The sequence below is a fragment of the Sinohyriopsis cumingii genome, chromosome 19 (assembly GCF_028554795.1).
Source record: "Sinohyriopsis cumingii isolate HCF-2022 chromosome 19, ASM2855479v2, whole genome shotgun sequence".
Classification (NCBI taxonomy): domain Eukaryota; kingdom Metazoa; phylum Mollusca; class Bivalvia; order Unionida; family Unionidae; genus Sinohyriopsis; species Sinohyriopsis cumingii.
This window is the reverse complement of record NC_142979.1, coordinates 41,894,009-41,919,278: the sequence shown is the minus strand read 5'-3', so window position 1 is coordinate 41,919,278 and position 25,270 is coordinate 41,894,009. Positions and strand designations below refer to the sequence as shown.

Below are 25,270 nucleotides of genomic sequence, written 5' to 3'. Positions count from 1 at the left end.
AAATATACATGAAATTAAAATTACATAGGAAGATTTCTTATGAATGACACAAAATACAAACAAAATAAAGCAATATAGTACTTCAAAACACGTGAAAGTGGGTCTACAATCAACTTACATTTTCCCCTTGAAGGGTGCTTAATCTCAATGTTGTATGCCTGCAACATGTAACTCAATGATAACAATCTCTGACTTTTGTTTTACAATTTATTCATTACAATAAGGTGGTTGTGATCACTGAATACAATAATTGGAGAAGGGGCTGAACTAATATACACTTCAAAGTGTTGCAAAGCCACAATCAAAACGAAACATTTATTCTCGATTGCAGAATAATTTGTCTGGTGCTTGTTTAACTTTTTAGAAGCATAGCCTGCATCAGTTGTGTTGTTTGTCATATTCACTGATATAGGCAGTATGAGGAATTTCCATTTTCTGTGAGTTGTGTACTAGAAGGTGTAGTTAATTTCATGGAGTTTAATATTTCATCATTTTTTTTAAAATGTCGCAATGGGAGCTAAATATTTGCCTGAGCAAGTTGTCTTTGCTTCATAAGGCATATCTTGCTTGATCTTTTCAATTGTTGCCATCTTCTCTTTCTCTGCTTTTTTTAAATTCCTGCTGACTTTTACCAAATTGTCTACCAAGTTTAACTCTAAGTGGGATTTTTCTTCTTTTTAACGTTGCTTTTTTGACTTTCGTTTGATCTCTTATTTAGTATTGCTCACCTTATCTTTAATTTGCAAACAATGACAGAGAAGAAAATGTAAAAGAAAGTATATTTACAAGTTAGTGAACATCATCGTACAAAATATTTAACATACTATTGTTTCTTACTTGAACTCATACTTATACAAATATATTGAAATTCAACAATTTAAAGAAATGGAACCCAAGATATGTTCACAATTCCAAATTAAAGAAGGCATGAATGAGTTCACAAAAGCTTGTTGTTGTAAACCTTGACAAGGCGAATACTTTATATGGTGGAGAAAGAGATGACTTGCCATAAAAAGCTCATGAAGGATTCGATGAAACAAGTTAAGACCCATTTTAAAAACTGTGAACAAGTAACACAGAGAAAATAGAAAATACCACAGAAATAAATAACACAATAACGAACATTGCACAATTCCACAAGTAGTAAGAAGCATAATTGTCGGTACATTAAAGGACAAATTAAAATCTGATGCAACACTGAAATTACTTGCTGTTACATCCATGAAATCCTTTCGAAGACCTGGACGCAGTTATGTAAATATTAAACATTGATCATTTCAAACCGTATGCCTCCTTTGCTTTTCGGACCCTGAAAAACATAGATGTCATTACTGAACAGATTTAAGTATGGGAACATATACTGACTCAGTTATGGTTGCAGGTATGGGCTCATTTATAGTTGATAATAGTTTAGATAGTAATGTTTCAATTACATTTTCAGCCAATATACTAGCTATTTTCTCTGCCAAGATTTTAAGCACTTTTTAAGATAATATTGATATCAATTTGTCTATCCATTTAGCAGCTCATTCGTTTAAATGTAGATGTGCATACTTCCAAACTCACTAATGTAATATATATTACTTCTAAAATTAGGATGAATTCATATCTACAATATTATAGAAAATAGGAATAACAAATTATCGATACGCTATGCCTCTTGTTAAAATAAAATAACTTATCAGCGCTTCGTTTGTGTTAATATGGGAGCAATTGTAAATAACATTTGTTGTAGGGTTGTTGAACTGGCATCCCGATTGGTATGCTACTCAGTTTTAGTTCTGTTCAAACAGCGTCCAGAATATACCTGCATCGTTCTACTAGGACTAATTCATTACGTAAGACAGGGTTGTGTTCAACACGTTTCGATCACACTCCCGACAGCATATGTTACACTAATACAAAGGGGAATAACTTGTTGTTGTTGTTGTTGTTGTTGTTGTGGGGTTTAACGCCATTTTTCAGCACACGATAGGCTATATATGGCGGCCAATATTAATGGTCGAGGAAGAACCCGGGAAAACCCCGGAAAGAACCACCGACCCACGAGAAGCTACTGGCATGCTTTCTCACATATCTACATTGGCTGAATCTGAGACTCGAACCGGCGCAGACAGAGGTGAGATGGCAGTGATCCGTAACGGCGAACGCTTTAGACCACTCGGCCACTCGGGGCCCCGGAATAACTTGTGCAATCTTAATGTGAAAAGGACTAATACATGTATATACGTATTGCGTTACATCTCCCTTCTTAAAATAGATTTTCTCCACTGAATTTGCTTACACATAAAATTAACTTACAAGCCTTTGGTCATACTTTTAACACTTTTCTTTAAAGTGTCCTAAACTTCGTACAATAAATCTGACTAGAATTTTTAGTCTTATGCGTCTAGAATTAATAATGAGAAAAATGAACTTATCTTTTATAATAGGAACACAAGCGAATTATTAAGTAAAATGAATTATTGAAACTTCTTTATGTCCTAAACCAACTTTCTCTAATTTAACTCTGCATCACTACGCTAGTAAGTAACGAACATTCACAATTAAGTTATAAAGGCTTTCAAATCCACAGGTTTCGTGACACGTCTCCATCTAGATGTCTGAGATCCGCCATTATTATCTAACGGTTATTCTCCACTGAGCTTTGGTTCGGGTACACGATTTAAGTCTATGCTCTAATATGCAATCTTTGAACCATTATTAGTGTTTTCGGTTTATGGTGGTGCATGAATTTTTTTCTATTTTGCATGTTTCAGTTCGCGATTCCTCGGGTATTGAATATATCTTCTGACTATCAGACGCATTACCGAAAGTTTAGACGCGTTGAGATTAAATATCTGAATCCGTGTGATAGTTTGTGTGGATGACGAACCAATGCAACACGCTTGTTGTGAGACATGAACTTCAAAAAATCTCAAGGAGAAGAAATCAAATGCATTGATATGTATTCTTTGTATCCTTGGGTATGTCCTACTGGGCATCTTGTAATGTTGACAGAACACATCGACGTGGAACATATTTGTCAATACGAATAATTGATCAAATTCAAAGTCGTTCCTCCAACTCACTTATACCATACTGTCTAACCACATCATTGCCGATTACAACTGAAGTTTCCGTTATGTCGTGCCTGTGGTGAAACGTGTAATCAATGATGAACGTATTTTTATCGTTTTGTTTCCTTGTTTGAATTGTGGATACCATTTGTTAAAAGTATATAAAATTTGTCTCTTTCCTACCACAGAACAATACCGAAAAGACGACGATTCCAAAAAGGGAATTTTCTCTGGCTTCGTCAACGGATTACTAAAACTGATTCAAAAACTTAGTGGCGATCCATCTTCGTTGTTCCACTTCAGAAGACAAAAACAAATTCAAGAAATCGTACCGCTCCTTAGAAGGCATCACTTTGGAACATGAGGAAAAGAAAGAAAGAAAACAATTGTTTACCAAAGTATTGTTAAATTGTTTGTGTCGATAACTGACGCAACGTCCGATATTACCGAAGACGGAATGCTTGGCAGATCCAAGTCGCAACTTTCAACTAGTAGATGACAAAGGAGAACTCAAGAAACATGCCAATATCGTGCGTAAAAGTTTGATCTTAGTGAATTACTAAGAAGTTACAGAGTCTGCACTTCGCGACGAGCTAAGGAAGGTAATCATTGCAGCGTACGTGACAGCCAGTGCCCGTTTCAATTCCATTCCGTCTTAGTACTAATATGAGATTGAGTCTTTTACTTGCAAACCAGCCGTTGTATGTACGTCCATGAACCTCATAACCATCACATAGAAATCAGAGGGGTGCCATTTAGGTACATGGACGGAAGAGTACCCAGTGGACACTACTGTCAGTTTTGCTAGCGGTGGTCCTAAAATTACGAATACAGAGACCGACAAGGAGACATTAAAATCAAAGAGTCAAAGGTCTGACACTCAACTATTGATGGAGTCAAGTGGTCAACTTTAATGTCTTAAAAGAAGCTTTACAGTCCTACAAGATAAAAACAAAACTCAGTTGCAGAGGGTTTGTGAAGACACAAGTGAAACGCCAACGAAGAATCATTGCTTGTGTTTGCTGATTATTGGGAAAGACTATCACAAACACAGAAAGGTGCGTATATATAAGTCTTACCATGCCACAACTTTATTCATCAGTGTTGGAACAAATTCTGTGGAAGTAACTCAATCACAGCATTTAAGGATTACCAAACACCTTTACAAGAACTGTTTCCTTCGAATTTTGACGGACACGTGGTGTGCATGTTAGTGAATACTTGTTTCTGATTTCTTTTACTATAAGTTGTATTGTGGACTATTTATGAACAGTACATGCAGCAAAGACGTTATGACTATCAAACTTTATCTCTACACGAAAGACAGGATGTGTTAACGGTTCTGAGAATAGTGATTAAAACAAGTTGTGTGCGTCCGTGTGAAAAAGGCATTATTTGTCGAACATCATCCACGTTTGATACTTATCAAGAGGTATGTATAGCATGATGGTTACACCAACAAATTTACCATTGGAAAGATATATTTGACAGGAAAGTTTTTGGCTTCTATGCTTGGATGCAAGAAAGTGGCTGACTATACCAAAGATATTGTGTGTCACTCACCCAAGAAAAAGACTTAACTTAGAATAAGTGCAGGAAGTGAGCAAGAACTTAAAGGCGATAATAAAAACAATGCTAGAAAAAGAACCCGAAACAGAGGAAGAAATATTACAATTCCACTAAAGTATCGTGGAAAAGAAGAAAGAGCATTCCTGGAGAAATTAAGGACACTTAATCTTGTGGAGACTAGAGGCACAACACCTAAGTATGTACATAGATTTCATTAGACACACATAGATCGAGAATATAGTACATTTACTTGCTTATATATAGCTTTGGTGATTTAATTTGTACCGCATTTGTGTACGGAGTCATTGATCTCTCATTTGTTTTCTCTTTTAATTCGTGAACACTGAACAAACATTAAACGTGTATCAAAATGTAGAAAATGTCTTGTGTTGCTGATAGTGATCTCAGACTTCTCAACATCACAGTTATTTCTGCACCGTCCTCCTTTGTTATCAAAGTGATTGAAAAAGAGTTAGATGGTCAAAGTTTGGATGCTTTCTGTCTTCTCCATATTTTTGTCGTATAATTGCTGGACCTAGTTTGTGAAAAGTATGATCGAATACAAATCATACTTGTTTGATCGTCAACTCTAACGTATAGAGCGATGTTATATAGAACGGCAATAGGCTTACAAATACACACACACACACACACACACACACACACACACACACACACACATTACTTCAAAAAAGTCGAAAAGAATCAATTTCGTTTGTAGAAGGAATTCGTCGCGAAGACGATGGGATTGTGTCTGAAATTAGTCAAATAAAATAATGTCATCTTCGATTGCATTCTAGGAGAAGACGACGAAGAAATGAAAGACTGGTTTACACGCATAGGACTTCATTGCAATTCTTAATGATAAGAAACAACACGACAAAATGTATAATAATGAGTCAAACAGTAAAGCTGGACTCTCATCTCAAAAGAGGATATTTTGATACAGTGATATAAACAATTGCGTGATCATTCCATACTTTCAGTGACTTCCCTGGAGACCAAACGCATAGAAGCTCTCTTGCAACATAGTTCTTAGACTACTCGTGGTTGATCGACTAACTTGACAGACATTTTCAAGGAAACAGGTGTGAATTGATGATTTTTAATTACCTTTGAACAAAAAAAGGAAAAAAGAATGGATACCTGGGAACTTAATTTTTTTTTTCTGTCGCACAATTCGTCGTTGTCATATGACCATAACTGTCATAATTAGAATTACAATGAAATAGACTTTAAAGTTTAATGTTTCAATCATTACTTCCTAAAATAATATTCAAACTTTAATCACTAAATAATAACTATGGGGTGTTTTTGTTATTGATTGGTGTTTAATGGAACATCATTCATAAAAGTTAAGGTTATATTGTTCAGAGCTAACAAGAGAACTACTTAGCCAAGAAACACACCTTGGCGACCGATGCTGCCGGGCCTGAGCAGGATTAGAACCTGTTTCCTTATGATCGCAAGTCTTGTTGGTTAACCAATATACTAGCATGCACTCACCTGTTTTTAACGTTTTGAAACACACCTTCCCTCGATTCACTTCTGTAGAAAGAAAGGTGTGTATATTTGAAAGAATAAAAGGGACAAATATCAGAAATGCTGATTTTGAACCCATAGCCATCCATGGGTTATTAATGTGGCTGATTTGCAAATAAGCTCAGGTAGGTGTCTAATACATTACTTTTAAGTGTCAGTCACTGTTCATCAAAATTAAATGTTTTTTTATTAAACCGATTAACAAATCATAATGCAAAGTAATAAATTATATTACTTCTGGCATATCATTCTGTTAGAAATACCATCTGATTAATGAGCGTTTCACAACATTGAATGTTAGACATATTTTGGATCGATCAATAGATTGCCATATTTATTACTCAGTTGGTTCATCTAGTTACACTGAAGAGAAATCACATGCAATGATATTGTTATAGGTCAGTAAATTTCATGATGTAACAAACATATGGAGATGCAGTCTTAAAAGAAACTGAAACGACGTATTGCTCGAAGTGTGTGAGTTTGCTTAAGTAGCTAGTCTCTCTAGCGCCATCCTCGCTAGACAAGGTTCCTATATGAGAACCCTATCTACACCTTGGCGGATCGAACAGATATTTTAGTGCTTTGTCCTAGCGACATATATGGGATTTCACGAGTTGACTCCTTAGTATGTAAATGCCATCTAACCAATAGCGTGTAACAGTGCTGCATTGTATATCGGCCGAAAAATGGTGGAGGCAATTGACTTCAAGAGTTTACTTTGTAAGTTTAACATCGAAAGTCTGATTACGTAAAAGAGAGAAGCCATTACAGGTGTATTGGAGTGAAAGGTATTTCTACAAACGCGGACCGGCTGTGGCAAATTGCTTATATATGAGTCCATTCAATTTGTTTGCTCCGCTTCTCTTGATCATGTAAGAACAATGCTCAAATTTGAACAACTTATTTTTTATTGCATGCGGTGGCTAACCACCGCATCAAATTAAATTCACAGATCGGAACCACAGAAATATCTCTTCGATCCGCTTAGGTGTAGAGAGGGTTAACATATCAGACCTTTGCTAGCGAAAATGCTCTAGTGCTACTATTTTAATCTTAATCTGCACATGTCCTGGAAACTGACAAACGGGGTTCACCTCCCGACGGCATTTATATCTACTAACAGCTCTTCGCTCTTGGTGGTGCTAGATATATGAGAAAGTGCTTCAGTGATGTATGTGCGATATGTTTATAACATCAGTATATCACAACGCAGATTAGCTTCCTTAAATATTACCTTCCTTTCTTTGAATACATTTTCAAAGAAGTCCAGTGCTTACATTATAAGTTCAAGTTCACTAAGCCTAATACTTATATTAATTTTATCCGAGCAATTTAGAGCTGTGTTATTTGCACTCAGAGTCACGAAACAGTTCACTTATGTTTCTAGCATTCAATATCTATTTTTTCAGTGTAGTCATTAACAATCATTCCTTCTCGGAACCTTTTCATCTACATTTAAACAATATGGACCCATGGATTATTCATATGGTCGTGGTTTCATTCCTCTTCGTTACATATTAAATTATATTGCCTTATTAATCATTTGAAATAATGTAATAACCAAGGACAAAATATATTCTGTGATGAAATGTATAATTTGTAACCTCGATTGATAGTCTTTTAAATAAAAAAACTTTCATTATTTCTGAGAAAATCCTTCCACACCATTGTAACTAAATCTTGCCGTCAATTTGTAGTCTTTCAAAATAACTAAAATACATTAATTTGACGTCGTGTCCTCGCAATCATTTGTTGTAGTCACTATTAAATATTAACAGTATTTCATTTAGATCAAACAGCGGCTGCTGTTTTGTTGTGTTGGGAACATTATTGTATACAAACATCACATTAAAACCAACAAACCAGAGTGTTTTAAAAATATATAATGGGTTAAAAAGTAACACTAGAATGCAACCTTATATTTAGAAAACAATATACAAATTTTAAAACCCAAAATATTTGGCACAAAACAAGCACGCAAAAAACAGACTGCGCCAGAACTGTCTTATGTTTCATGATTTAGGCAACTATCAGGAGCAGATTCGACAGGGGAGCGGGCAAGCTAGCGCGACTTACGCCCCTTCCCAATTAAGAAGAAACAATAACGCAAAGCAAATAGAGCGTTTGCTGTAGTAAGTTTTTTAAGGTTACATGGTTAAAAGTATGCATGAAAACGCTTCAAATGCTTCCCTTATTCTCATGTCAGAGTTTCGTTCAACAGATCACATACTTGTATAGTTTCTCTCTCTCTCTCTCTCTCTCTCTCTCTCTCTCTCATACACACACACACACACACACACACACACACACACATGCGTACATATCATTGTTTGAAATGCAATGAATATCAAAATGTTTGATTGATTTCTATATATTGTATTTATTTATATTGCCAAGTGTATAAGTTTGTCAGAGAAATGTCATTGAACATAGAAAAGCTCTGTGTGTGTGTGTATATATGTCTGCGTGTGTGTTTGAGAGTGAGAGAGAGAGAGAGAGAGAATGCAAATAATGATAATATGTTTCATTTTAATATATATTACGCAAGTAAAAAAAGATAGCATCAGTACTTATTCGGTTTAGGTATTGATTTTCTTGCAGAGATGGACGACCGATTAACATAGCGCTTGTCAGAGATATGTTTTAGAAGATGGGGTTGAATAATATGATGTCAGATCGTTGATAATTTTGTAAACGGTGTCACACCAGTATAGCATAAAGTTTTGATTGATATTAAGCAAGTTGTTGGAGCTTTAAATTCAGCGCTCAATACAATTATATCGTTCAGAACTTATAATCCACAATACATAACGTATACTTTACTTAGGGTGTTCCATATACTAGTATGGAATTTAGTCCACAACCAACGAACCAGTCAAGAAAGACTGATGTACGAACAAATATTAAGTACAGAGCATGTGTGACAAACACCAGTAACCCATTCCAGTCCTATCCTGTCGCGGCAATTTTCAGTTCCCTGTAATTCTGCTCTCCAAGTTAAGTTGGCGACTTGAGATCACATAAAAGCCACTTTTAAATGGCGGGAATCAGGTTGATATGTTGGATGTCGATTTTCGGGATGCATAAAAAGGTTTAAAAAAAGCAAATTTTCTCTTTCTGTCTCTAAAATCCAAAACGAGTTGGGTCGTGGGGTGGATTTGGTGGTGGATGATTATAATAATTGGTACACTCAAACATTCTAGATGTATATAATTATGTTTCTGAAATAATGTCTCTATATATACATTTTTATTTAATATTATCGTATACTAATTTATTCCAGCTAGACAATTGTCAAGACATATATTGTATATATGCAGTTTGAGGAAGATAGAGCAAGAAACATACATTCCTACTTGAATGCACATACATACATACATACATATGATTTCCAACAGGTACTAGATCACAAATGTTCTTTCTTTTTACATGTTAGAATTAAATTATGCTGAGAAAAACTCTTTAACGTTTCAACACACTTAACTTATATATAGTTCTTTTTAGATATTCATTCTCGGTTATTACTTGGCGATAAAAATGAATCATTCTTTAAAACTGAAAATTATTATAGGCACATATCAAGTATATCAGTTAATTACTCCCACCACAACTCAAGACTGGCACGAAGGATTGTTGGGTTTTGCACAAGTTAAGCTTATGAAGTCTTGATTTGAACTTATTGAGTCAGGTTAATATTTAAGAATTAAATTAAGAAGAAATGCTAAAATTGAAAAATAAACAAATGACTAACGAATTAGAATTTTTTTTTATTTCTGAATTATAATTACACACACATTAATAAGCAGAGAGAATATATAGCGAATTGAAGAATGGCATTGATGTGCATTAAACTGTATTCCTTCCCAAATCGTTACACTGCATACGTATGTTGTTTCCTCGTTAATTCTGTCTGCTGTTGGTGAAATTGCTACCAATGAATTAAACCGTGATAGGCATACAATTATTTCCTTAGCATTAAGAAAAACAAGTGGACTTGTTTATCACTAGTATCAATTTTAGAGCCTTTTCTCATTTTGCTCTTACAGTGAATGGGTAAAATGCTATATAATGACAGTTGTTCTCCATCTCTGTCTCTCTCTCATTAATAATATATTTCGCAGTTATCATTGACAGAGGATGGGAGGTACAATGCAGTGATCACAGTATCCTCTATGTAGTATTTACTGTTAATAGCTAATCAAAAGCTAAAAAATAAACTCCATGTAAATGGGTATATTTGTAATTTTCCACTAGAGGAGACGTATATTTGTTTCCAATATATATTCCGATCTTTTCACAGCATGTCCTTCTGGCAGGAAATGCAGTCTTAATACAAAGGAGGTCTGGAAATTTAATATTGCCAATGAAGACCTTATCGACAAAAATAGTAAGATTTATTTTTCGTGGAAACTTTTCTTTCAGCATACGTATTAACATAAATGGTCGGACAATAAATTCTCTTTGTTAGGAAAAGCTCTTTTCCTAAAGTGATCTTTATGCTAAAATCCAACAGTAAGGAGCATGAACTAACACTATTATGTATAAAACGAGTGGTAGTTATAAAATAAAAACAGAAGAAAGATATAAACTTGAAAATTAGTGAAAGTGAAAGGTTAATCGGACCACTGATGATATTAAGCAATGTATACTAAATATGTTATTCAAGCATAAAAAAGTTGTTTCTATCTTAGAATATATCCAATGAATCATTTTCATTAGCTGTCTCCAACGATAATATCAAATGACATGTCCATAGTAAAGGAACTCTTCCTCTAATGAAGTGAACAACAGCTTCAGGAGAATTTTTTCCAGTAAATAAACCAATATTTTAACCTGTAAATTTCCTCATCAATATTTTCCTTTTCATAGCCGATAAGTAAACTTTGTAGTTTTTTTAAAAAAACTGTCAGAAAATTATATATATATATATATATATATATATATATATATATATATATATATATATATATATATATATATATATATATATATATAATTGAATTTGAATTATATGAAAGTATATTAATTATACGAAATTATATTAAAGACCAATACATTTTAAGACTGTTAATCCTTTCCCCAGAATTATATTAACTTGGTATAATATTAAAGTATTTCATTTCATTCGAGTACATCTGATATAATTTTTCTGAAGGCTGTCATTGCCTTTAACTACCAGGGCACCGTTCATATTTGCAAGAATCAGTGCATTGAATGCCATACTCTGCACAATGTGTGCCCCACCACCAGCCCGCTTCTCTGACGCAATATGAGGAACATTGTGACTCTTTTATACATTGGCAATTTGGTGGTGGAGAATTCCTCTTCCCATTTTCTGAAAATGAAATTATTTTGTTGTGGCAAAATTCTACTTATTTGGTATACTATTCTGATGTTATTTTCCAAAGAAATACCGAATACCTTTTCAACATGTCAAATTGACAGCAACACTCTGTATTCTTGATTAATTTCTTAGCTGTGGAGAATTTTACTTTCTGTTATTCATTGCGATATTAAACTTCATCTACTACGGCTTTTATTGTGTGAATATAGAAGGAAAGAACAAATCTATTCTAGTTAAAAAATATGAAAGTCAAAAGCGGAATTGTGTGATGCAGTGCCAGAATTTACAAATATTGGAGCATGTCATTCTTGTCGAAAACGTCCATTTTCAAAGCTAATGTTACTGAGTCTCAAATTTTAATTCCACATTTTACCCTAAATTTAAATGCTTATTTATACTAGAAGTTTACTACATACATGTCGTTAGTTTCTGTCTGATGTTCTTATTTTATGGACAGGTCGAAATAAATGTTATTTCATTCTCTGCATATTTTTCTGCTGTTCCAAATTATACAAATGAGCTAAAGCAAGAATCTAATAATGTCTTGAAGGCCCGTTAAGTTTCCCTGAGACAATTCCGTAAGGATATCTACAGAAATGCTGAGCCTCTCTATTTCTCATTAATGCTATCTCTGTCTCTCGCGTGAGTTAGAGTCTCGAGTCTCCGATTCGTTCTCCCAATGTGGGTATGTGAGAAAGCTTCCAAATAACTTCACCTGGGTCGGTGGTTCTTACCGGATATTTCCTCGATTCGACCTCCACCAGTTATACTGGCCGCCATATATAGTCAATCGTGTACTGAAAAATGGCGTTAAACCCACATACAACAATATATATTTCAAAGGTTAGAGAGACACTGAGAGTAAGAATGTTCGAGAAAACGCAAACGTCTTCTTAGTATCTAATATGACAATGGATATAATATAGAACTGGCCTCCTACTATTACTGAATAATTTAATTTTACTATAAAATATATCGTTATACGTTTTGAGGGCCTAATAGGACCAGGTAGTGGATCATAGATTTACAGTTCAAATGCCCTTGCAAGTTGGCATGATCTTAGCATTCTAATACAAAGAGATCGTTATTCTCTTTCCCAGTGTTTCATCACGCATGAAGATTCTAACCTTAAAGATGTACATTCTATTAAATCGAGAATCCGTGCAGATGGACTACTACATAGGCTTGGTACAGTTACACAGACATGTTTATTCACACCCGAAATTTATCAGACAAACTATAGTACAAATGCATGTTATTTACCTTCTGTGCTTCCTCTTTTGATGAAGAGCGGGATAAGCTTATAAACTGGTCTTTTCAGGCAACGGCTAGTATCGTCTATGTTGGGCAGGAGAGTCTTGTCCTCAATTTCTGGCCCGACGGCATATGTTCTCTCGATCTGCACACACACACGCACACACACACAAACACAATAAATTAAACATAGATTACACGTGATATGTGCAATATGCATTACATAATCAATTAACTGAACAATCTAGAACTAGTATAATAGATATATCAGAAAATCACAACAAAAAGGGAAGGCAAATACTACAAGAATTTTAAGTTGCAACAGTTTAAAACCTGAAAGTGTTTCTAAGCGAGATTTTCCTCTTGAGTCCTGAGTAGAAAAAAAAATATATCTATGATTTCCCATTAATTACATATCCACGAATAATGTTATATCTACTATATAATCAGAATTCAAAGCAATGAGCAATTCGTAATTGTTTCATATCCACGCGCTGAGAGAAATAAAAACACCCACTACATCTTCTTTGAGGTGCATTATGCTGTTACAGATACTTAGTCAAGGTTTCAAAGAGAATTATCAAAATACACAAAATAGCCTTGAAGCAAATCAAGATACGCTTTTGCGTAATTTAAATAACTTTTAAATCGAATAAATATTAATGATAAATAACTCCAGCGTTAGTGTACGATACCAACATGTTTTGTGCTGGATAACGAATTACAGAGGCATCGTAATGTGAGTGATTGATTGCTTTTATTTCCTACTTAGAAGAGCAGGACACACATGTAATTACATATCAAATTGCGAATGACACAATTAATATATCATTATTCAAACAGACTCAGCACATGAATTAGCAACTCGATGATAATAACCATGAGATCCTATATCACTGGTCCAACACGTCACATGTTGTGAATATATCTTGCACATCGATTAACAGAGTTAAACGTTTTCTTTGTCCAATCATAATCTGGAGTATGGTGCCCAAATGAAAATCGGGGAATAAATATATGAGAATACCACATAAATCAGTTAAATGCCAAAGAATTTGTATCTTATAACGAATAGTGTTGGATCATCGGCTGTCAGATCATTAACAAAGATAACAGAAACAAATACACATGTTCGGCATGCATAATTGTTGTCATCTATAATGTTTCCAAGTAATATCTGACAGTGGCGAAATGGTGCACAGAACAATCATTATCACTAAGTTCCATATAAAGCATGGACTGAATACAGTATTAATATTTTGGAATTGTTCAAAGGACTCGTACATTTATAATCTATCAGAGTGTATTGATTCATCTTTCAAAAAGTTGCTTTCAAGAAAATTCAGCGTAAAAACGTTATCTAAAACTTTATCTTGAGATAAATGTCTAACCGACTACTCTGTAACATTTTACAATTTAAGGAAGTTTACTGCATCAAGCATGAATGCAAACTGTGTTGTTGGAGGGTACAAATATTATCATTCAACTTTATAACTATTATTATTCAATTCGTCTGGTGAATTCCATGTGCAAACATTTAATTCCTCCTTCAGAGAATTGTACAATATAACGAATACCTTTTCCCGAGTGGCAGTTCCATTACAGAGTACTTCATACGTTTTATCCTCCATGCTGTGAAAGTAGCAGACTCCATCGTCGTCTGTTTTCATCATGATCAGTTCATTTTTCTGTATTTACATAAAGTAACAAGCGACTTAAACTGTTTTGATTGTTAAGCTAAGTCAACATTATATTTAGTACCATGACTGATCTGCAAAGTCAAATTATTCGAAATGTTCAAAGACACAAACATATAGATGTGTGCTTGACATTTAAGCAATGGACTAAATGAGGAGAAAATCTCATATTTTGTGAATAAACAAAACATTATTAATTAAATGAAGAAATACACATTAAAATGAGTATCTTAACAAAACTATTAGAAACGAATTATGTCTGTCATACGTAAAATTTGCATATTGTTGACTATAAAATCTGACTGAGAACGAAACGTTTCCGATTTTAACTGCCGCTTTCGTAACGAACAAAACATATAATTGACACGACAGTACATTTTTTACAGAAATACCTTCATTTAGCAAAACTTGTATCTAGTTCACATAAAAGGTATATCGCAGTGTTTATAATCTGGTCTGGTTTAATTATACTAAATTATATCCAGCATTCTTCTTGTGTCTTGGAAGTATTTCATGGAAATGAACAATGATTAGTAACAGTAATATATTACGTTTTCACAGTCTTGGTTGATCCGCTCGACCTCTTTACCCATGTATTTAATTTGAAGTTTGCGAAGCTTGCCTATTCCATTACTTTCATCTAGAATGGAAATGCCATCGTCATCTGTGGTATCATCTGAATTTCTTTGATCTGGCATCTAAGAAACATCAGGCAAACATTACATTTGTATAATGACTGCTTAAAAGTTCTGACACATCAAATAAATTGCAGTGGTGAATCGGGAGGTCATTGACATGAAAGCTGGTAATAGGTCGAAAATATGGGCAAATACTGGTAAAAACAAATGTCAGCAGTTTTATAACATTACTTAGAAACTAGCAAAATGAACTAATGCAGTGTTTATCACCAAACTTATCCGATTACATTCAAGAGTAAGCTTTTAAATCATTTAAGATCAAAATGCCCATGAAACTGATAAACCGTGACACAGTATACATTTCCTTTTCTTTAAAAGCCTTACAATAAAAAGAGCATTGATGCATGTGGTGAGCCTTATATCAGCTACTTACCGATTTTCCGATAGATGCAACCTGATAGGCATGATATATATATTTCCAAAAAGGTATAGCAATGAGAGATGATTGCTGAATTTCAAAATTATATATATATATATATATATATCCTAGCTATCTTGCATTAGAGCTAGACAGATTGATAGATAAAGAGAGACTGAGAGGATAAGATATGTATAGCTGTATGTCTATCCTCGTTAAAAAAGATTAGTTCCTTATATATTTAATATGCTATTCAAGGGAAGGCAAAACACAATGGGACGATGATAAAGATAAGGAAAGATTGCGGTTTTTCTTACAAGATATGCTTAGATACCTGTCTTCTTGCTTTGTCAGCTCGCATAAGGGTTAACAGTCGTTCCTCGATGTCAGAATTTCCTTCATTTATGTCATTTATGTCTTTCTTACTCTGTGCCAGTTGCAATGCCAGCAGAAAGACCACAGTGCATATGTACGAAGATAGTTGACTAGAAGCCATTTCCAATTGTAGACACCGCCGGACTTCCTAAATATGTAATACATGCATTTATACCTATAATCGTTATTTATAAAAATAAAATTTGGTAGTATGCAAATCTATCAATTTTGAAACTAAATAATCATCATAACTTGAAATAATTTCAATGTCATTTTGACGAAGTTAGTGAGCGAATGAGCTATATAAAGTTATAATGAGTTAACACATATAAACACATAAAGCAATATATATATATATATATATATATATATATATATATATATATATATATATATATATATATATATATATATATGTGTGTGTGTGTGTGTGTGTGTGTGTGTGTGTGTGTGTGTGTGAATTGATTTTAGGTCACCACCTTCGCATTTTCGAACATACGCAATCACTAGTGAAAATCAAGTAAACATTTTGATCACAATCTGATAATAGTATGTCTAAGCACCATTAATGCAGCCCGACCTAACGCGCGCTTTTTAACGTGATTACAATATTTTGTTCATACTATGATTTTTCAAGAACATTTTAAACAAAGGAAGCTAATTTACTTATAACTGCGATAGCATCATCGGTCTACTTCAGTTAATGTTCACTGGATTTGCTTGCTGATTATATATATATATATATATATATATATATATATATATATATATATATATATCTGTGTGTGTATGCATTACTTATTCAATGAATTACAATGTTATTGGCTTAATGAATTAAGATTTTTTTCCCGAAACTAATTATACAGCATCACGATGCAGTTTTTTGTTGTATGTATGCGTGAAGAAGGTCTATGTACTTTCAATGATAAAAATATCCTTCTTAAGATGACTGATACAGTTGATTACATTTTTAATCGTTCTTAAATTTAGCTTTAATCTAATGTTGAATAGTTATTAAAGGAAATATCTGGAAATATGTTATTTACGCAATGGATGATATTGGTGTTGTTACATTTGTGTCGAAAAGGCTAGAATGATCCTGGGTTAATCATTTAAATTAAAAACAGATGTGAAAATTCAAACAGCGATAAATCGAAAAATAAGATATTAAAACCTATCTTTAGTTTGCCAGCTTTCAAAATTATTTTACTTAAAGCACATATAAAACGAACCACCCACCATAAGAACAGCGCATAATTAAAATAACATAACACATGGGTTTTCTGTCGATTCTTTGTTAGTAGGGCCTTGAAGATGGGTTGTGGACTGAATCGTAATTGAGAATATGGCATCACATCAGTGACAAGTGATTCGGTAGAAGATTGAATCAGTCTACACATCATTTGAAATTATCCGTGCAGAAGTAGGTAATAATTTTCTCTATGACTAAATACAGTTTGGTTTTCCCAGCAGCTTCATTGGGAGTTAAACTAAGCTGTGTAAGTGCAACAATCGATGCCAAGTCACTGGTAATTTGATGTAATAAAACAATCAGACAAAACCTACCTATATTATCTGTAAGAAAGCAATGAATTCTATCCCCAGAGGATGGTCAGGTGTACCATGACCCTCAGAGTTAACTGTCCTAATGTGTTTCACGTCATAGAGGAAAAGCTGCACTATTACTTAAATTCGTAAAGTTTAATTGAATCTATTTAACTGACACAATATTTTCATTTATATCATAACTATCAAAGAATCGTCCTATTCACTTCATGATAACATATTTGTTTTGCCTTTTATTTTAGCTTTTATACATTTTCCAATCTTGGATAAATTACACTGTTTTTCTTATCTTAAGAACTACTTCTTATCAAAATGAAACATCCATATTCTCTCCCTTTCACTCTTAGTAGACTACATAAATGATATGTAATGTTTCCTTATCCAAGCAACTCCATAAGCTTTCTGTTATAAACTTTCTATTTTGTTTGTTTTTTTGCCTTTTGAAGATCATTTGAAATAATTGGTATACAACATCACCTTTGTTGCTGAAACATTTTGCATATTTGGATAAAATAGCAATCACAGCATAAATGTATTTACGTCCGTAATTATACGTATTATAATTTCGTATGCATGCAAATGGACTAAATGTACCTGCCGCTGATTGTCAGTGTCAGTTTTTAAAACATTTTCATTTTGTGTACGTTTAATTTCTTCCTTAACGTCATTGACATTCACATTGCTTAAGATATTGCTCATCTGCCATTGATTAATGTTTTGTTTTCTTACTCAATTTTTGAAATAAAATTGTTAATGATAGAATGAGTTTATTATGTAATTATAGCATTGTATCTAGTTGTAAGAAGATGCAAGTAGCTTAAATGAGCAATATCAGGTGTTATGAATGTAACAATGAAAGGTTAGTTGATCAAACGGAAACACGAAACATAAATTCCCAGTAATGGTGCTGATGTATAAATATGATTTAATTAAGATGTTGTCTAGATGAAGAAATGTTAATCTGAGAGAAAATATTCACATGAAAATTGCATATGAATGTGCAAAGACTAAGTAAGAGTTTATTTTATGCTCCTTTAAAATGCGTTTCATAATAATTACTTAGCTGAAAATAATATAAATATTTTAAATAAATACGCTAATTATTGGATGAATTAAAAAATATAAACAAAGAAAATAATGACGACGAATATACACAGCCTTTAATAATTTTTCAAACTAGAGAAGAAATTTAAGAAATAATGATTGAAGAATAAATAAAATATGTTTACAAAATATGTCTCAGGATCCACTTTTTAAGACCTGATATGTGTGTAGGTTTTACAGAATTATACCTGAGATTAGTAATAATTTCTTGACGAAGTAGATTCGTACTTAGAAATGATAACACGTATAAGGATGAGATAACTGGTAACAGAAAATAGGATTTGTCCTTTACAACATATCAACATATACCATCAGAAACAGGATCATAACTATCATTAACTAGAAACTGGTTTCACAGAACATAATCTTTAAACATCATGAACAGTAATCAGATGCCAAAAAAATAAATGATTAAATATTTTAAATGAAGCGTTCATTATGGACTGAAATAAATGCAAATGCAAGCCAACAAGTTAATTAAAATATATTACATATCATTGCATGTAAATAGATATTAAATAATGAAAACGTAATTATTTTTATGTCAATTACTCAGTTCAACCGTCTCCCAGAGATAATAAAATTAGACAATCAAAATATCACCTTGATAAGGATACACATTGGTTTCATTTGCAAATTAAAAAATGAATTAATGTGCTAGTAAATGTTTAGATGAAATAAAAATAGTCGGTAAGAATGACAGAAATAGAAAGAGCATTGTGTCCAGATGTTGTTTTATACGGTAGACATGGGTATCTTTATTGTGGGGCTGTTGATCTATTAAATCATCTCAGATAAACTATCACACAACAATAACAATAGTTGAACTCTTTTACGATCAATTAACAGTAAATAAACAAATGCGATTGTGAATTCAGGCACATGATTCAATCAGCATCATGCCTCCAAACGTTCTGTTGTGAAATGTATAAAATGCAAGTTACGAGTTTGAAGCTAATTGCGATTTTCAAAGTATTAAAATACCAATTAAAGGTTATAAATAAATTATTTTCATTCAAGAATGATGCATACGGCTGAACAAATTTACATCAGGACTCTGCATATATGTTAAGGTAGTGCACCATTAATATGAACCTAGGGGAAAAGACTATATTAAAAAGTGTAGTTAATAGTCAAGAGTTAATATATGAAGAAACTAGACACTCTCGGGGTTTATCCTCTCTTCAGTTGGCTGTAATATTGTTAAATGTTAGATATTTAAATGTAATAACTGAAATTGTTGTCTATAGGATTAAATATGAAAATATTTTCCAAGTTTGGCTGATTATACTTTGACAAAGATTGCATAGGTCAACTTTGTTTGATTTCTGTCCATTTTTCCAACACCTTTTAAGTTAAAGTTTTGCAAGGGTTTTTCATATCTTCTATTTGCAGCACTTATTTAAATTCCTGTTTTTATCCTTAATGATAGGGGAAGTTGCGCTACTGTTATTTTTCTCTTCTGTTAAAGCTAATTTTTTATCCACGATTCAAATAGTATCTAAATACCAGAAGTTACGATGTTTTCGGTCGAAGATGTTAAAATCGTGCTTACGATAAGATGATTAATAGAAACAAACTCAAAATGCGTAAGGTTAAAATCCATACCAGCAAATGATATGTCTAAAGGTAAATATATCGAGCAAGGAGGAATACAGATATAATACAGAGGCAAACAGTCATAATTCCTGAATGCATAGAATCGCAAATGATAAACACAAAGGGACATAGATGCACCCAAAGAGAGAAACAGAATAATTAGTATATGACGATCAAAGTAAAGAATTCCCACTTGCAGAGTAGATATTAGTTGCCAAGAATGTGGAAGGAGAATTGCAATGTAGATGCTGTAGTATCTACCAACTCAATTCTAAAATATAAAATCAGACATAGAACCCATCACGAGCATTTACGTTGTATAAGAAAAATATAAAGTAGAAACAGATTAAACAAGGAAATTTAAACTGAAACGTCTATTGAGAAGTTTTGAAAGAAACAGAACAGATAGTTCGACATTTAACAGATCTAGACATTAACTTTACATTTCCATAAAACACTGAAGATGTCAAAAATCAAAAGTTAAAGAAAATTACAATTAATTGTTAAATGATTATTCGTTGAAACAAAAATCAATCAAAATTTTTTAAAAATTACAATTGAGTGAAATTTTACACAGATTATTCAATAAGGAAGGTATGACATTTGCAATCATTATTGGTACTAAGGTTTTGAGAGCAGAACCTCTTCAATCTATCTATATCAAATATGATAAAGGGTATTGTATCACTTTCTTTGATACCTACTCCTACACCTGCTACTGTTCCTGCTGTTCATAACCTCTTTAACATACTGATGTTGATGCTTCACTAACTCTTCCACATATTCCTGCTTCACCTTCTACACCACCTGCCCCTGCTCATTTTTATCCCACTCGATGCAGACCATTTGTTGGTTGAATAAAGTAAGGTTTGACAAATATTGTCCAATGTTTGTTTAAATTACCTGTAGATGCTGTATGCATTTTTGGTAAAGCATAAACTGGTTTTTAAATACAAGTAAAGGTTCTTTTCTTTATTATCAGCGAAAGTACTTTTTGTGGTTCTTGTATTATTGGCTGTTTATTTGCATCTTTCGGTAAAGCTGTAGACGCGACAACAAAAAGTGATACAAATTCATAACATGTTTTAAAAATTAAATTACGTTTTTTCATTTATTCAATGTTCTTACTTTTTTTAATCATTAGCATTACAAACATAATACTGTTACTATTTTTGGTGTATTGACATATGCTTTGCATCCAAGTTTTTTGCGATTATTTCGTTGTCCAACCTATGAAGAACTGTAGGAGATTTCTTATTAGCTGATGCAAACATAATTTTGATAAAGTCTGTATTTATAGGAGATTTCAGTCAGAAGATTTATTAAAGTTTTTGTCACCAAAAATGAAATAAATTTTATTAGGTAATAAAATAAACCACCACTGTTGACATAGTTAAGTCTATTTTTAGAATCTTAAAAATATTGCTGTAATTTTCCTGTGATGTTTTCATCTGAGTTATAACTTTTTCCTAAAATGTGTTTATCAAATAACATTCTGATTAATCTTGAATCAGAATAACACAGCTTTTGTAATAAATAGTTTGCTTTGAACACACGATATGCCCCATCCAGCCACATTATCCTGACATCAGACCGACCAGTCCTAACACTAACCTCTTAATGCTGAGCGCCAAATGAGGCAGCTACTAGTACCATTTTTAAAAGTCTTTGATATCACTTGGCTGGTGTAACCGTTCGAACCCTGGACCTCCCACATCCGCGGCGGACGCTCTAACCACGTAGGCCACCAGAGCGGTCTCAGAATAATGGACCTGAGAATATCATTACACACGCAAGTACAACGGTCTATTTCATTGCTTTCTGTAAATTAAACTTAACTAAAAGATTTCACAATTAAATTATGTATGTCGCATACATGTGAAATCCGTCTCACGCCACGATTTTTACGGTATACAGTGTATCCTTCTGCAAATATCGTTCACACAGATCTATTGTGGCATGTAGACGAGTTAAAAAAGAGTCTCTTTTTTTTTCGTAAATTTCGAGTGAACAACATAGAGCGTCACGTGCCGATGGGTCACCAGACGGAAAATCATTGATCTATGTACGGTATTTGTTAGACTTTCGATTGATCCATGCTTGGTGTTACAGCTTTAATATCTAGTGGGCAGCACATATCTTAATGCGTTCCTGGATTACACGACCGTAAATCTTGATCTACGCCGTTTCCAGCTGAGCTAATGTCATACAAGGATAAATACAACAGTCTTAAATTCAAATGTACCTTAAAATTTGCCTACATATCATTTCGATAAATATGAAACAGCGTGTTACTGCAATTGTTTTTTTTTAATGTATCTAGAGTTTTGCAATATTATTTCGTTCATATTAATCGTAGATGGAATAAACCGTGTTTTTTCTATTTTTTATTAACGCAAGACTATTAACTTAAGACTGCATATAAATAAGGGTATATCTGAGGTGAAAAATGTATCACGATCAAGATATACCATAAAATGAGAATCCGACAGTAAAATCATTTTCACAAACAAAATGTTAAATCGTAAATTGGCACATTTAAAGATGATTTGTAATTCTCTATATGTATGATTTTATAGGCACTTTTATCACATTATTGGCTTTATCATGCCGATGAAAATGGAACTAAGTGCCTTTCCAAAAGGACACACTGATGAAGTTTACCCGTGCTGGCAAGCGCTGGTATTAAACTGACTACCAACTGAATCCCCCAGAAGTATATTACTGAAATTAGAGCGACTGATCATCCAGTTGTAAATACAAATATATTAATGTATTTGTTCCCAAAACTGTGTCAGTTCATCATCAACAGAAAAGTTATTTTTTGTATTTAGTCAGTTTAAAAGGTCAGATTATTGTCCCTTTGAATTTAAAAGAAAAGGAATAGCAAACTGTAAAAGTTATCACACAGTACATTTCACTGTTAAAATCAAAGCACAGAGGAATTGTATTCATGTTAGAATCAAAGCACAGAAGAATTGTAGTCATGTTAGAATCAAAGCACAGAAGAATTATAGCTTTGTTAAAATCAAAGCACAGAACAATTGTAGCTTTGATGAATATAATTAATGATTAATAAGGAAACAAATTATATATATATAATACAAATTATGTATAATATATACATCCGTAGGGGACAAACAATATATAGAGAAAAGCAAAAGACAAATGGTTCAACTCACCTGGAAGAGATGATTGTTACCAGCGAGATCGTACTGTAGAATGCCTCTGCGGGTGTGTGACAAGAATTGACTTTATGTCATGCCTGTATATAGGTATATATAGGCTCTCCTGCTTCCTTGTCATATATGGCCTGACCAATGAAATTATGCTGTTGGAAAACGCCTCCCTTAAATTGTACAGAAGTAAATGAGTTCCTATAGATTATAATCTAAGTAGCTGAAATTAGAATATATGATTTACTTCGTATGTGTGAAATTAGATGAGCATGTTTGATCAATAAAAATATATGTATCCATTTAAAATAACATAATATTCGTTACGACGACGACGATAATGATGATGACAACGATAAGGATGATGCTTTTGGTTTATTTATCAAAATATTCAAAGCTTTGTACGAAACTTACATTCACTCATCATAAAATCCGAGCAATGTGCAAATGCATGGTCACTAAAAATGTAAATTCTGGTGGGGAACCACCCCAATCAACATTAATATTATAGTTAAATGTATGAGCTTGAATTCATTAAAAACGCATGGAAAAAATGAGGCAAAATATGCTTCATGTTAATATGGAAAAGGGGAGATTTCTCACCTAAACGTTTTTATATGTTACTGTAAAAAGACTTAAAGGCTAGGGAAACCGTAACAACTTATAACTGAATATGATTCTGTTTCTAATGACTTTTGGGAAATAGTATATTTATATGCAATATAGCGCCACATACAAAATTCTGGGATAAATTTGCTCTCCCTGGTCTATTTAGGATGCATCATCCATAGAGTCCCTTGGATGAAATACTGCCTAGTCGGAGACGTCATAACAAAGAAAGACACAGAATCCTGGTAGCATCATCAATATTATATATAAAATATAAAGATGGATAGGAAAATTCACGCCCGACCAACCTTCGCATTTGTCATCGCATACAATTTTCCTCTGCAGAACATTCTTCTATAACATATTTGCCAAGTAAGCCATTTCCTATTTCACTGGGGGGCCCCGAGTGGCCGAGTGGTCTAAAGCGCTCTCCGTTACGGATCACTGCCATCTCACCTCTGTCTACGTGGGTTCGAGTCTCGGATTCGACCAATGTGGGTATGTGAGAAAGCTTGCCAGTAGCTCCTCGTGGGTCGGTGGTTCTTCCCGGGGTTTTCCCGGGTTCTTCCTCCACCATTAATACTGGCCGCCATACATAGCCTATCGTGTGCTGAAAAATGGCGCTAAACCACCACCACCACTCCTATTTCACTGGGCGGATTTGTGTTCAACAAGACACATGCTCACATATACATACAATCATACATAGTTACCTACCTACATACATAAATAGATACCTACCTACCTACTATACATACATACACACTTCAATGTCACAAACTGAAAATAAAGTGTGTTAGTTGATCTCGTAGGACAAGATTAAATATTGAGGAATTTAAAGACAATATCGAAATGCCCTGGCGAATTCTGAACGCAAGAAAAACGAAAGCTATCAAAGGAACTTTGTAATGGGTTAGGCAACCAATTAAAAGTAGTCCACATTTGTGCCAAGAACAAACTACACATTAAAGATATGGCTGGGATATAAAAGGCAGATTTACCTGAGGTGTCATTTTTTTCTTTCTCCTGACTGGAGATGAACTGACCTTCGATGAAGCAACTGATTGGCCTGTCAACTGTTTAATAGCCAGTCCTGACTTCTGCCCTGTACAGATACATCTACCCGTTTGTTTTTATGTATAATTTAATATACGCTGTTTGATTAATTTTCAGAGAGACATTATGAGTTGAAAAAAGCAACGTTTTCTTATTAATAAAATGTATGTTATATAATATGGGATGTACTTTTATAGTATGTGCAAGAAAGTGTTTTAATTGATCGAAGCGAATTAGTTTACGATATTTGATTGAAATAAC

General features: G+C 33.4%; 1 protein-coding gene across 1 annotated transcript; it reads right to left on the bottom strand.

Annotated features, from left to right (window-relative positions):
• Positions 1 to 9,920: 9,920 nt before the first annotated feature.
• LOC149775567 (uncharacterized) lies at positions 9,921 to 23,421 on the bottom strand. The gene is made up of 6 exons (XM_089943696.1): positions 23,351 to 23,421; positions 15,859 to 16,047; positions 15,020 to 15,166; positions 14,349 to 14,459; positions 12,781 to 12,916; positions 9,921 to 11,508 (listed from the first exon to the last, which is right to left on the bottom strand). Exons 2-6 carry the CDS (start codon positions 16,018 to 16,020, stop codon positions 11,342 to 11,344), a joined length of 723 nt encoding a protein of 240 aa, XP_089799822.1. The 5' UTR covers positions 16,021 to 16,047; positions 23,351 to 23,421; the 3' UTR covers positions 9,921 to 11,341.
• Between the last annotated feature and the right edge of the window lie 1,849 nt (positions 23,422 to 25,270).

Coding starts and splice junctions, on each gene's coding strand:
- LOC149775567 (XM_089943696.1), bottom strand. CDS start 16,020: ATGGCTTCTAGTCAACTATCTTCGTACATATGCACTGTGGTCTTTCTG. Junction 14,460..15,019: donor TCAACCAAGACTGTGAAAAC/GTAATATATTAC, acceptor ATGTAAATACAG/AAAAATGAACTGATCATGAT. Junction 11,509..12,780: donor CAAAAGAGGAAGCACAGAAG/GTAAATAACATG, acceptor TTTCATTTTCAG/AAAATGGGAAGAGGAATTCT.